Genomic DNA, 13470 nt, shown 5'->3' with positions numbered 1-13470 from the left:
ATATCACTTTGCTGCTTAAAAATGTGCCACGCCCATTTTCTTTAGGTCAGTCGCTAAGTATTGATGAGACAATCAGACTTCAGTTATAATTTTGTTTGTGGATTGTGGGCATTAGAGTGGGCGGGCACCCCTCTGAAACAAGCTTGCGCTGCGCAGGAAGCCCAAGAATCTGTATGAAAAAGTTTGACTGTTCTAGGTTTTATAGTTTTCGAGATCTCAGCGTTCATACGGACAGACGGACATGGCTAGATTGACTCGCCATATATATACTTTTTGGGTCGGAAACGCTTCCTCCTACCAGTTATATACGTTCCGACGAATCTAATATACCCTATTACTCTACGAGTAACGGGTATAATTAAAAGTCACTTACATTTCCATCACGCACGCCCAAGGGAGAGTTCAAAATAAAATCTGTGGGTGCAATCCTTAAGGTCCGAAAGCAGGCCAAGAATGCCCTTCTCGTATAATTTCAGTTCGTGTGAGTTTTCGCGAAAGAAGCCACCTGATTAGATGAGCTCCGTAAAATAATAACAACTGCTCAAGCACATTTTTTCGACAGAATCATGTAAGCAGCTTACAAACTTGTAAAAAAACATGGTAAATTGTGCGCTATAAAGGCATAAAAACCTGAATATTGTTTCGCTTTTCAAACGCATCCTTTCCATCACTCTGCTGTTCTTCGACCCATTTAACAGTCGTCTCCAGCTGCCAGGCAGTAAGCCCGTAAGCCATTCAGGTGTGGTCCGGATTCCACATTAATTTTGTGTGTTTCAGAAAAACTTTTCGTTTAAAGTGCCTATCAAAATGTTTCATGTTGCACGAACTGTGGTCCTTTGTCGAAACAAAAGTTGTTGCAATATTTTACGTATTAATAATATATGCTATTAATTGCTCTTCTGACGGTTTCCAACTTTTGTTAATGGAAGAATAATATGCTAGATACGTTTTTCTTTTTATAAGAATGCTTTAATAGTAAAACTAATTTCTTTCCATGTTTCCAAAATGTAGTCCTGTTTCCTGCAGGAAGAGGGTTTGGAGACCAAGAGAGTTTGGAGACCAAGGATAGAGAAAGAGAGAGCGGAGACTTAGCGGGCGGAGCGAGGTTTCGTGAGCAAAATGAAGTAACGGTACGCCGCCGGACTTTGGACGCGGCCGTGAACTTTGGACCAAGAGTGAAGGTGCCACATCTCGGCAGCGGAGCGGCACACAAGCATGCCATATGCATCACGGGAATCAGCGGGACGGCAGTATCGGGCTGGACGTCGGCGGAAAGCAGGACAAGAAGGTCAAACAGGAGCCATGGACTTTGGACACGGTGTGGAGAGTTTCGGCGGGACGTGCGCATAAGGAGAAGAACGATTCCCGGAGGCCCTATATAAACACGCAGGGCCCTGGCAGCAGGATCAGTCGATTACGATCAGTCGAATAAGGTCAGTCGATCACGAGGAGAAGAGTCGAAGAGTTAAGGCAAGCAGTCGATCAGATACCAAGTGAACTGAAAACCAACCAAGTAAACTCCGAGGGAGCCCCAACAAAGCGAGTCGCCGTAAGCAGCGACGTGGGAGCAAGATTGCTACGTCGAGACGTTAAAGGGGCTAAGTAAGATAGTCTGCTTATTCCTGCCAACGAAGTCCTGGCGTTACGCCTGGATGGCCCATCAGACTTGGAGCAGTGAAGGCCGGGGGTAAGCCTGTGGAACCCAAGTGTACTTCGCTCCAAGCACTACTTTGGCGTGTCCCGGCATGAGCCCCGTGCGCCAAGTGGAGTTGAGCATATCCTGGCGCGATCAGCCAGAAGGGAGAACGGTCGACCATTACGGTCTCGAATGGAATTTTCCAGGAGAGCCTACGGTTCCGATTTGTGAAGTCCCGGAGCGGCGAGACCGAACCCCGAGAGTAACGAGCCGGAAGGGAGAGAACTCCCGGATCGGCGTATGCCCGAGAACCCAACACCAGAAGTCACGCCGCCATCAGCAAGCAGAACGCCACACCGCAACAGCCCCGCAAGGAAAGTCGAGCCCATAGGGACGGCACGGACAATAAGCGAATGGGTGAGGTGGACCGTTCGTTTACACAAAACGTAGAAGTGAAGTGAAGAGCGAGGCAGCTTCCTTCGCCTTGACTGTCCGCACGATCTGAGCGGAAACCCCAGTGGGACCATCCGGGCAAGGGATAGGCGGTCGTGTGTCGAGAGGAGTTATCCTGGAGAACTCGTCAGTCTGTTCACCCTAGTCTAAGAACGGTGACGCTTCCCTAAGCGCGCACGTCTGACCCCATAGCAAGACTGAATCGTTGCCAAGCAGTCACCAAGTCAACGCGTCGGCAGCGGACAAGAATCTTCAGGGAGCTACAAAACCAGAACAACGTGTCAACGAGGCGAGGACAAGCAAATTATAAGGCAGACTGTAGTTATACCCGCAATAAACCTACTACAAACCTGTGAATTCTGTGCTTTCTCTTTGAACTACTAGACAGACACGTTTGTATAAATTTGGTGGGACGAACACACAGAATCTACTGAGCTAGCTGCACAAATCTCGTAGAGAGCAAAAAGCAAATTAATCAGTTCGTTACAATGGATTAAGTTGGTCGAGATACAAAGATCAGATCATGTCAACACACTTTTTCTTTAATAATAGTTTCATTGAAATATAATTATTTTTAAAAGCGATGATCGATATGTAATGTACATCATAATTCAATTAACCTACAAATTTGATCGCTATAGGTAATCCTTGTAAGTCACGTCACGCCACCAATGCGGTCGCTCGTAGACAACCGGAGCGGAGACAATTGCGCGCTGAAGATGCTGGTACCCCTACATAATGAATAGATTTCATGGAAAAATATCGAGTTTAAAAGCAAGGTCGGAAAGCAGGCCAAGAATGCCCTTCTCGTTTAGTTTCAGTTCGTGTGAGTTTTCGCGAAAGAAGCCACCTCGATTAAAAAACAGAGGCATACTTGGTGATTAGATGAGCTCCGTAAAATGATAACAACTGCCCAAGCACATTTTTTCGACAGGTAAGAATCTCACCTTGCCGTATATTATAGAAAGCTCTTGGGCATAAAAATCGTGAATATTGTTTCGCTTTTCAAACGCATCCTTTCCATCACTCTGCTGTTCTTCGACCCGTTTAACAGTCGTCTCCAGCTGCCAGGCAGTAAGCCAGTAAGCCATTCAGGTGTGGTTCGGATTCCACATTAATTTTGTGTGTTTCAGAAAAACTTTTCGTTTAAAGAGCCTATCAAAATGTTTCATGTTGCACGAACTGTGGTCCTTTGTCGAAACAAAAGTTGTTGCAATATTTTACTTATTAATAATATATTAATAATATTTATATTGCTCTTCTGACGGTTTCCAACTTCTGTTAATGGAAGAATAATAAGCTAGATACGTTTTTCTTTTTATAATAATGCTTTTATAGTAAAACTAATTTCTTTCCATGTTTCCAAAATGTAGTCCTGTTTCCTGCAGGAAGAGGGTTTGGAGACCAAGAGGGTTTGGAGACCAAGGATAGAGAAAGAGAGAGCGGAGACTTAGCGAGCGGAGCGAGGTTTCGTGAGCAAAAGGAAGTAACGGTACGCCGCCGGACTTTGGACGCGGCCGTGAACTTTGGACCAAGAGTGAAGGTGCCACATCTCGGCAGCGGAGCGGCACACAAGCATGCCATATGCATCACGGGAATCAGCGGGACGGCAGTATCGGGCTTGACGTCGGCGGAAAGCAGCGCATGAAGGACAAGAAGGTCAAACAGGAGCCATGGACTTTGGACCCGGTGTGGATAGTTTCGGCGGGCCGTGCGCATAAGGAGAAGAACGGTTTCCGGAAGCCCTATATAAACCCGCAGGGCACTGGCAGCAGGATCAGTCGATTACGATCAGTCGAATAAGGTCAGTCGATCACGAGGAGAAGAGTCGAAGAGTTAAGGCAAGCAGTCGATCAGATACCAAGTGAACTGAAAACCAACCAAGTAAACTCCGAGGGAGCCCCAACAAAGCGAGTCGCCGTAAGCAGCGACGTGGGAGCAAGATTGCTACGTCGAGACGTTAAAGGGGCTAAGTCAAGATAGTCTGCTTATTCCTGCCAACGAAGTCCTGGCGTTACGCCTGGATGGCCCATCAGACTTGGAGCAGTGAAGGCCGGGGGTAAGCCTGTGGAACCCAAGTGTACTTCGCTCCAAGCACTACTTTGGCGTGTCCCGGCATGAGCCCCGTGCGCCAAGTGGAGTTGAGCATATCCTGGCGCGATCAGCCAGAAGGGAGAACGGTCGACCATTACGGTCTCGAATGGAATTTTCCAGGAGAGCCTACGGTTCCGATTTGTGAAGTCCCGGAGCGGCGAGACCGAACCCCGAGAGTAACGAGCCGGAAGGGAGAGAACTCCCGGATCGGCGTATGCCCGAGAACCCAACACCAAAAGTCACGACGCCATCAGCAAGCAGGACGCCACACCGCAACAGCCCCGCAAGGAAAGTCGAGCCCATAGGGACGGCACGGACAATAAGCGAATGGGTGAGGTGGACCGTTCGTTTACACAAGGCGTAGAAGTGAAGTGAAGAGCGAGGCAGCTTCCTTCGCCTTGACTGTCCGCACGATCTGAGCGGAAACCCCAGTGGGACCATCCGGGCAAGGGATAGGCGGTCGTGTGTCGAGAGGAGTTATCCTGGAGAACTCGTCAGTCTGTTCACCCTAGTCTAAGAACGGTGACGCTTCCCTAAGCGCGCACGGCTGACCCCATAGCAAGACTGAATCGTTGCCAAGCAGTCACCAAGTCAACGCGTCGGCAGCGGACAAGAATCTTCAGGGAGCTACAAAACCAGAACAACGTGTCAACGAGGCGAGGGAACATCGAGACAGCCCGTACCATCGGAGACAACGAGGACAAGCAAATTATAAGGCAGACTGTAGTTATACCCGCAATAAACCTACTACAAACCTGTGAATTCAGTGCTTTCTCTTTGAACTACTAGACAGACACGTTTGTATAAATTTGGTGGGACGAACACACAGAATCTACTGAGCTAGCTGCACAAATCTCGTAGAGAGCAAAAAGCAAATTAATCAGTTCGTTACAATGGATTAAGTTGGTCGAGATACAAAGATCAGATCATGTCAACACACTTTTTCTTTAATAATAGTTTCATTGAAATATAATTATTTTTAAAAGCGATGATCGATATGTAATGTACATCATAATTCAATTAACCTACAAATTTGATCGCTATAGGTAATCCTTGTAAGTCACGTCACGCCACCAATGCGGTCGCTCGTAGACAACCGGAGCGGAGACAATTGCGCGCTGAAGATGCTGGTACCCCTACATAATGAATAGATTTCATGGAAAAATATCGAGTTTAAAAGCAAGATCGGAAAGCAGGCCAAGAATGCCCTTCTCGTTTAGTTTCAGTTCGTGTGAGTTTTCGCGAAAGAAGCCACCTCGATTAAAAAACAGAGGCATACTTGGTGATTAGATGAGCTCCGTAAAATGATAACAACTGCTCAAGCAAATTATTAATTAATTAATTAACCTACAAATTTGATCGCTATAGGTAATCCTTGTAAGTCACGTCACGCCACCAATGCGGTCGCTCGTAGACAACCGGAGCGGAGACAATTGCGCGCTGAAGATGCTGGTACCCCTACATAATGAATAGATTTCATGGAAAAATATCGAGTTTAAAAGCAAGGTCGGAAAGCAGGCCAAGAATGCCCTTCTCGTTTAGTTTCAGTTCGTGTGAGTTTTCGCGAAAGAAGCCACCTCGATTAAAAAACAGAGGCATACTTGGTGATTAGATGAGCTCCGTAAAATGATAACAACTGCCCAAGCACATTTTTTCGACAGGTAAGAATCTCACCTTGCCGTATATTATAGAAAGCTCTTGGGCATAAAAATCGTGAATATTGTTACGCTTTTCAAACGCATCCTTTCCATCACTCTGCTGTTCTTCGACCCGTTTAACAGTCGTCTCCAGCTGCCAGGCAGTAAGCCAGTAAGCCATTCAGGTGTGGTTCGGATTCCACATTAATTTTGTGTGTTTCAGAAAAACTTTTCGTTTAAAGAGCCTATCAAAATGTTTCATGTTGCACGAACTGTGGTCCTTTGTCGAAACAAAAGTTGTTGCAATATTTTACTTATTAATAATATATTAATAATATTTATATTGCTCTTCTGACGGTTTCCAACTTCTGTTAATGGAAGAATAATAAGCTAGATACGTTTTTCTTTTTATAATAATGCTTTTATAGTAAAACTAATTTCTTTCCATGTTTCCAAAATGTAGTCCTGTTTCCTGCAGGAAGAGGGTTTGGAGACCAAGAGGGTTTGGAGACCAAGGATAGAGAAAGAGAGAGCGGAGACTTAGCGAGCGGAGCGAGGTTTCGTGAGCAAAAGGAAGTAACGGTACGCCGCCGGACTTTGGACGCGGCCGTGAACTTTGGACCAAGAGTGAAGGTGCCACATCTCGGCAGCGGAGCGGCACACAAGCATGCCATATGCATCACGGGAATCAGCGGGACGGCAGTATCGGGCTTGACGTCGGCGGAAAGCAGCGCATGAAGGACAAGAAGGTCAAACAGGAGCCATGGACTTTGGACCCGGTGTGGATAGTTTCGGCGGGCCGTGCGCATAAGGAGAAGAACGGTTTCCGGAAGCCCTATATAAACCCGCAGGGCACTGGCAGCAGGATCAGTCGATTACGATCAGTCGAATAAGGTCAGTCGATCACAAGGAGAAGAGTCGAAGAGTTAAGGCAAGCAGTCGATCAGATACCAAGTGAACTGAAAACCAACCAAGTAAACTCCGAGGGAGCCCCAACAAAGCGAGTCGCCGTAAGCAGCGACGTGGGAGCAAGATTGCTACGTCGAGACGTTAAAGGGGCTAAGTCAAGATAGTCTGCTTATTCCTGCCAACGAAGTCCTGGCGTTACGCCTGGATGGCCCATCAGACTTGGAGCAGTGAAGGCCGGGGGTAAGCCTGTGGAACCCAAGTGTACTTCGCTCCAAGCACTACTTTGGCGTGTCCCGGCATGAGCCCCGTGCGCCAAGTGGAGTTGAGCATATCCTGGCGCGATCAGCCAGAAGGGAGAACGGTCGACCATTACGGTCTCGAATGGAATTTTCCAGGAGAGCCTACGGTTCCGATTTGTGAAGTCCCGGAGCGGCGAGACCGAACCCCGAGAGTAACGAGCCGGAAGGGAGAGAACTCCCGGATCGGCGTATGCCCGAGAACCCAACACCAGAAGTCACGCCGCCATCAGCAAGCAGGACGCCACACCGCAACAGCCCCGCAAGGAAAGTCGAGCCCATAGGGACGGCACGGACAATAAGCGAATGGGTGAGGTGGACCGTTCGTTTACACAAAACGTAGAAGTGAAGTGAAGAGCGAGGCAGCTTCCTTCGCCTTGACTGTCCGCACGATCTGAGCGGAAACCCCAGTGGGACCATCCGGGCAAGGGATAGGCGGTCGTGTGTCGAGAGGAGTTATCCTGGAGAACTCGTCAGTCTGTTCACCCTAGTCTAAGAACGGTGACGCTTCCCTAAGCGCGCACGTCTGACCCCATAGCAAGACTGAATCGTTGCCAAGCAGTCACCAAGTCAACGCGTCGGCAGCGGACAAGAATCTTCAGGGAGCTACAAAACCAGAACAACGTGTCAACGAGGCGAGGACAAGCAAATTATAAGGCAGACTGTAGTTATACCCGCAATAAACCTACTACAAACCTGTGAATTCAGTGCTTTCTCTTTGAACTACTAGACAGACACGTTTGTATAAATTTGGTGGGACGAACACACAGAATCTACTGAGCTAGCTGCACAAATCTCGTAGAGAGCAAAAAGCAAATTAATCAGTTCGTTACAATGGATTAAGTTGGTCGAGATACAAAGATCAGATCATGTCAACACACTTTTTCTTTAATAATAGTTTCATTGAAATATAATTATTTTTAAAAGCGATGATCGATATGTAATGTACATCATAATTCAATTAACCTACAAATTTGATCGCTATAGGTAATCCTTGTAAGTCACGTCACGCCACCAATGCGGTCGCTCGTAGACAACCGGAGCGGAGACAATTGCGCGCTGAAGATGCTGGTACCCCTACATAATGAATAGATTTCATGGAAAAATATCGAGTTTAAAAGCAAGATCGGAAAGCAGGCCAAGAATGCCCTTCTCGTTTAGTTTCAGTTCGTGTGAGTTTTCGCGAAAGAAGCCACCTCGATTAAAAAACAGAGGCATACTTGGTGATTAGATGAGCTCCGTAAAATGATAACAACTGCTCAAGCAAATTATTAATTAATTAATTAACCTACAAATTTGATCGCTATAGGTAATCCTTGTAAGTCACGTCACGCCACCAATGCGGTCGCTCGTAGACAACCGGAGCGGAGACAATTGCGCGCTGAAGATGCTGGTACCCCTACATAATGAATAGATTTCATGGAAAAATATCGAGTTTAAAAGCAAGGTCGGAAAGCAGGCCAAGAATGCCCTTCTCGTTTAGTTTCAGTTCGTGTGAGTTTTCGCGAAAGAAGCCACCTCGATTAAAAAACAGAGGCATACTTGGTGATTAGATGAGCTCCGTAAAATGATAACAACTGCCCAAGCACATTTTTTCGACAGGTAAGAATTTCACCTTGCCGTATATTATAGAAAGCTCTTGGGCATAAAAATCGTGAATATTGTTACGCTTTTCAAACGCATCCTTTCCATCACTCTGCTGTTCTTCGACCCGTTTAACAGTCGTCTCCAGCTGCCAGGCAGTAAGCCAGTAAGCCATTCAGGTGTGGTTCGGATTCCACATTAATTTTGTGTGTTTCAGAAAAACTTTTCGTTTAAAGAGCCTATCAAAATGTTTCATGTTGCACGAACTGTGGTCCTTTGTCGAAACAAAAGTTGTTGCAATATTTTACTTATTAATAATATATTAATAATATTTATATTGCTCTTCTGACGGTTTCCAACTTCTGTTAATGGAAGAATAATAAGCTAGATACGTTTTTCTTTTTATAATAATGCTTTTATAGTAAAACTAATTTCTTTCCATGTTTCCAAAATGTAGTCCTGTTTCCTGCAGGAAGAGGGTTTGGAGACCAAGAGGGTTTGGAGACCAAGGATAGAGAAAGAGAGAGCGGAGACTTAGCGAGCGGAGCGAGGTTTCGTGAGCAAAAGGAAGTAACGGTACGCCGCCGGACTTTGGACGCGGCCGTGAACTTTGGACCAAGAGTGAAGGTGCCACATCTCGGCAGCGGAGCGGCACACAAGCATGCCATATGCATCACGGGAATCAGCGGGACGGCAGTATCGGGCTTGACGTCGGCGGAAAGCAGCGCATGAAGGACAAGAAGGTCAAACAGGAGCCATGGACTTTGGACCCGGTGTGGATAGTTTCGGCGGGCCGTGCGCATAAGGAGAAGAACGGTTTCCGGAAGCCCTATATAAACCCGCAGGGCACTGGCAGCAGGATCAGTCGATTACGATCAGTCGAATAAGGTCTAATGAATAGATTTCATGGAAAAATATCGAGTTTAAAAGCAAGATCGGAAAGCAGGCCAAGAATGCCCTTCTCGTTTAGTTTCAGTTCGTGTGAGTTTTCGCGAAAGAAGCCACCTCGATTAAAAAACAGAGGCATACTTGGTGATTAGATGAGCTCCGTAAAATGATAACAACTGCTCAAGCAAATTATTAATTAATTAATTAACCTACAAATTTGATCGCTATAGGTAATCCTTGTAAGTCACGTCACGCCACCAATGCGGTCGCTCGTAGACAACCGGAGCGGAGACAATTGCGCGCTGAAGATGCTGGTACCCCTACATAATGAATAGATTTCATGGAAAAATATCGAGTTTAAAAGCAAGGTCGGAAAGCAGGCCAAGAATGCCCTTCTCGTTTAGTTTCAGTTCGTGTGAGTTTTCGCGAAAGAAGCCACCTCGATTAAAAAACAGAGGCATACTTGGTGATTAGATGAGCTCCGTAAAATGATAACAACTGCTCAAGCAAATTATTAATTAATTAATTAACCTACAAATTTGATCGCTATAGGTAATCCTTGTAAGTCACGTCACGCCACCAATGCGGTCGCTCGTAGACAACCGGAGCGGAGACAATTGCGCGCTGAAGATGCTGGTACCCCTACATAATGAATAGATTTCATGGAAAAATATCGAGTTTAAAAGCAAGGTCGGAAAGCAGGCCAAGAATGCCCTTCTCGTTTAGTTTCAGTTCGTGTGAGTTTTCGCGAAAGAAGCCACCTCGATTAAAAAACAGAGGCATACTTGGTGATTAGATGAGCTCCGTAAAATGATAACAACTGCCCAAGCACATTTTTTCGACAGGTAAGAATCTCACCTTGCCGTATATTATAGAAAGCTCTTGGGCATAAAAATCGTGAATATTGTTTCGCTTTTCAAACGCATCCTTTCCATCACTCTGCTGTTCTCCGACCCGTTTAACAGTCGTCTCCAGCTGCCAGGCAGTAAGCCAGTAAGCCATTCAGGTGTGGTTCGGATTCCACATTAATTTTGTGTGTTTCAGAAAAACTTTTCGTTTAAAGAGCCTATCAAAATGTTTCATGTTGCACGAACTGTGGTCCTTTGTCGAAACAAAAGTTGTTGCAATATTTTACTTATTAATAATATATTAATAATATTTATATTGCTCTTCTGACGGTTTCCAACTTCTGTTAATGGAAGAATAATAAGCTAGATACGTTTTTCTTTTTATAATAATGCTTTTATAGTAAAACTAATTTCTTTCCATGTTTCCAAAATGTAGTCCTGTTTCCTGCAGGTAGAGGGGTTGGAGACCAAGAGGGTTTGGAGACCAAGGATAGAGAAAGAGAGAGCGGAGACTTAGCGAGCGGAGCGAGGTTTCGTGAGCAAAAGGAAGTAACGGTACGCCGCCGGACTTTGGACGCGGCCGTGAACTTTGGACCAAGAGTGAAGGTGCCACATCTCGGCAGCGGAGCGGCACACAAGCATGCCATATGCATCACGGGAATCAGCGGGACGGCAGTATCGGGCTTGACGTCGGCGGAAAGCAGCGCATGAAGGACAAGAAGGTCAAACAGGAGCCATGGACTTTGGACCCGGTGTGGATAGTTTCGGCGGGCCGTGCGCATAAGGAGAAGAACGGTTTCCGGAAGCCCTATATAAACCCGCAGGGCACTGGCAGCAGGATCAGTCGATTACGATCAGTCGAATAAGGTCAGTCGATCACAAGGAGAAGAGTCGAAGAGTTAAGGCAAGCAGTCGATCAGATACCAAGTGAACTGAAAACCAACCAAGTAAACTCCGAGGGAGCCCCAACAAAGCGAGTCGCCGTAAGCAGCGACGTGGGAGCAAGATTGCTACGTCGAGACGTTAAAGGGGCTAAGTCAAGATAGTCTGCTTATTCCTGCCAACGAAGTCCTGGCGTTACGCCTGGATGGCCCATCAGACTTGGAGCAGTGAAGGCCGGGGGTAAGCCTGTGGAACCCAAGTGTACTTCGCTCCAAGCACTACTTTGGCGTGTCCCGGCATGAGCCCCGTGCGCCAAGTGGAGTTGAGCATATCCTGGCGCGATCAGCCAGAAGGGAGAACGGTCGACCATTACGGTCTCGAATGGAATTTTCCAGGAGAGCCTACGGTTCCGATTTGTGAAGTCCCGGAGCGGCGAGACCGAACCCCGAGAGTAACGAGCCGGAAGGGAGAGAACTCCCGGATCGGCGTATGCCCGAGAACCCAACACCAGAAGTCACGCCGCCATCAGCAAGCAGGACGCCACACCGCAACAGCCCCGCAAGGAAAGTCGAGCCCATAGGGACGGCACGGACAATAAGCGAATGGGTGAGGTGGACCGTTCGTTTACACAAAACGTAGAAGTGAAGTGAAGAGCGAGGCAGCTTCCTTCGCCTTGACTGTCCGCACGATCTGAGCGGAAACCCCAGTGGGACCATCCGGGCAAGGGATAGGCGGTCGTGTGTCGAGAGGAGTTATCCTGGAGAACTCGTCAGTCTGTTCACCCTAGTCTAAGAACGGTGACGCTTCCCTAAGCGCGCACGTCTGACCCCATAGCAAGACTGAATCGTTGCCAAGCAGTCACCAAGTCAACGCGTCGGCAGCGGACAAGAATCTTCAGGGAGCTACAAAACCAGAACAACGTGTCAACGAGGCGAGGACAAGCAAATTATAAGGCAGACTGTAGTTATACCCGCAATAAACCTACTACAAACCTGTGAATTCAGTGCTTTCTCTTTGAACTACTAGACAGACACGTTTGTATAAATTTGGTGGGACGAACACACAGAATCTACTGAGCTAGCTGCACAAATCTCGTAGAGAGCAAAAAGCAAATTAATCAGTTCGTTACAATGGATTAAGTTGGTCGAGATACAAAGATCAGATCATGTCAACACACTTTTTCTTTAATAATAGTTTCATTGAAATATAATTATTTTTAAAAGCGATGATCGATATGTAATGTACATCATAATTCAATTAACCTACAAATTTGATCGCTATAGGTAATCCTTGTAAGTCACGTCACGCCACCAATGCGGTCGCTCGTAGACAACCGGAGCGGAGACAATTGCGCGCTGAAGATGCTGGTACCCCTACATAATAAATAGATTTCATGGAAAAATATCGAGTTTAAAAGCAAGGTCGGAAAGCAGGCCAAGAATGCCCTTCTCGTTTAGTTTCAGTTCGTGTGAGTTTTCGCGAAAGAAGCCACCTCGATTAAAAAACAGAGGCATACTTGGTGATTAGATGAGCTCCGTAAAATGATAACAACTGCTCAAGCACATTTTTTCGACAGGTAAGAATCTCACCTTGCCGTATATTACAGAAAGCTCTTGGGCGTAAAAATCGTGAATATTGTTTCGCTTTTCAAACGCATCCTTTCCATCACTCTGCTGTTCTTCGACCCGTTTAACAGTCGTCTCCAGCTGCCAGGCAGTAAGCCAGTAAGCCATTCAGGTGTGGTTCGGATTCCACATTAATTTTGTGTGTTTCAGAAAAACTTTTCGTTTAAAGAGCCTATCAAAATGTTTCATGTTGCACGAACTGTGGTCCTTTGTCGAAACAAAAGTTGTTGCAATATTTTACTTATTAATAATATATTAATAATATTTATATTGCTCTTCTGACGGTTTCCAACTTCTGTTAATGGAAGAATAATAAGCTAGATACGTTTTTCTTTTTATAAGAATGCTTTTATAGTAAAACTAATTTCTTTCCATGTTTCCAAAATGTAGTCCTGTTTCCTGCAGGAAGAGGGTTTGGAGACCAAGAGAGTTTGGAGACCAAGGATAGAGAAAGAGAGAGCGGAGACTTAGCGAGCGGAGCGAGGTTTCGTGAGCAAAAGGAAGTAACGGTACGCCGCCGGACTTTGGACGCGGCCGTGAACTTTGGACCAAGAGTGAAGGTGCCACATCTCGGCAGCGGAGCGGCACACAAGCATGCCATATGCATCACGGGAATCA

At 46.3% G+C, this 13470-nt stretch overlaps 1 protein-coding gene across 1 annotated transcript in view; it reads right to left on the bottom strand.

Moving 5' to 3' along the window:
• Positions 1-550: 550 nt before the first annotated feature.
• LOC108021864 (peroxisomal acyl-coenzyme A oxidase 3) overlaps positions 551-13470 on the bottom strand; it is a 53851-nt gene continuing 40931 nt past the window's right edge. The window contains exon 8 of the mRNA XM_050890344.1: positions 551-612. Coding sequence (XP_050746301.1) covers positions 565-612 — 48 coding nt within the window. The 3' untranslated portion in view covers positions 551-564. The remainder of the gene's footprint in view (positions 613-13470) is intronic.

This window comes from Drosophila biarmipes, unplaced genomic scaffold, assembly GCF_025231255.1.
Source record: "Drosophila biarmipes strain raj3 unplaced genomic scaffold, RU_DBia_V1.1 ptg000019l, whole genome shotgun sequence".
Classification (NCBI taxonomy): Eukaryota; Metazoa; Arthropoda; class Insecta; order Diptera; family Drosophilidae; genus Drosophila; species Drosophila biarmipes.
This window is presented reverse-complemented; position numbering and strand designations above follow the sequence as displayed.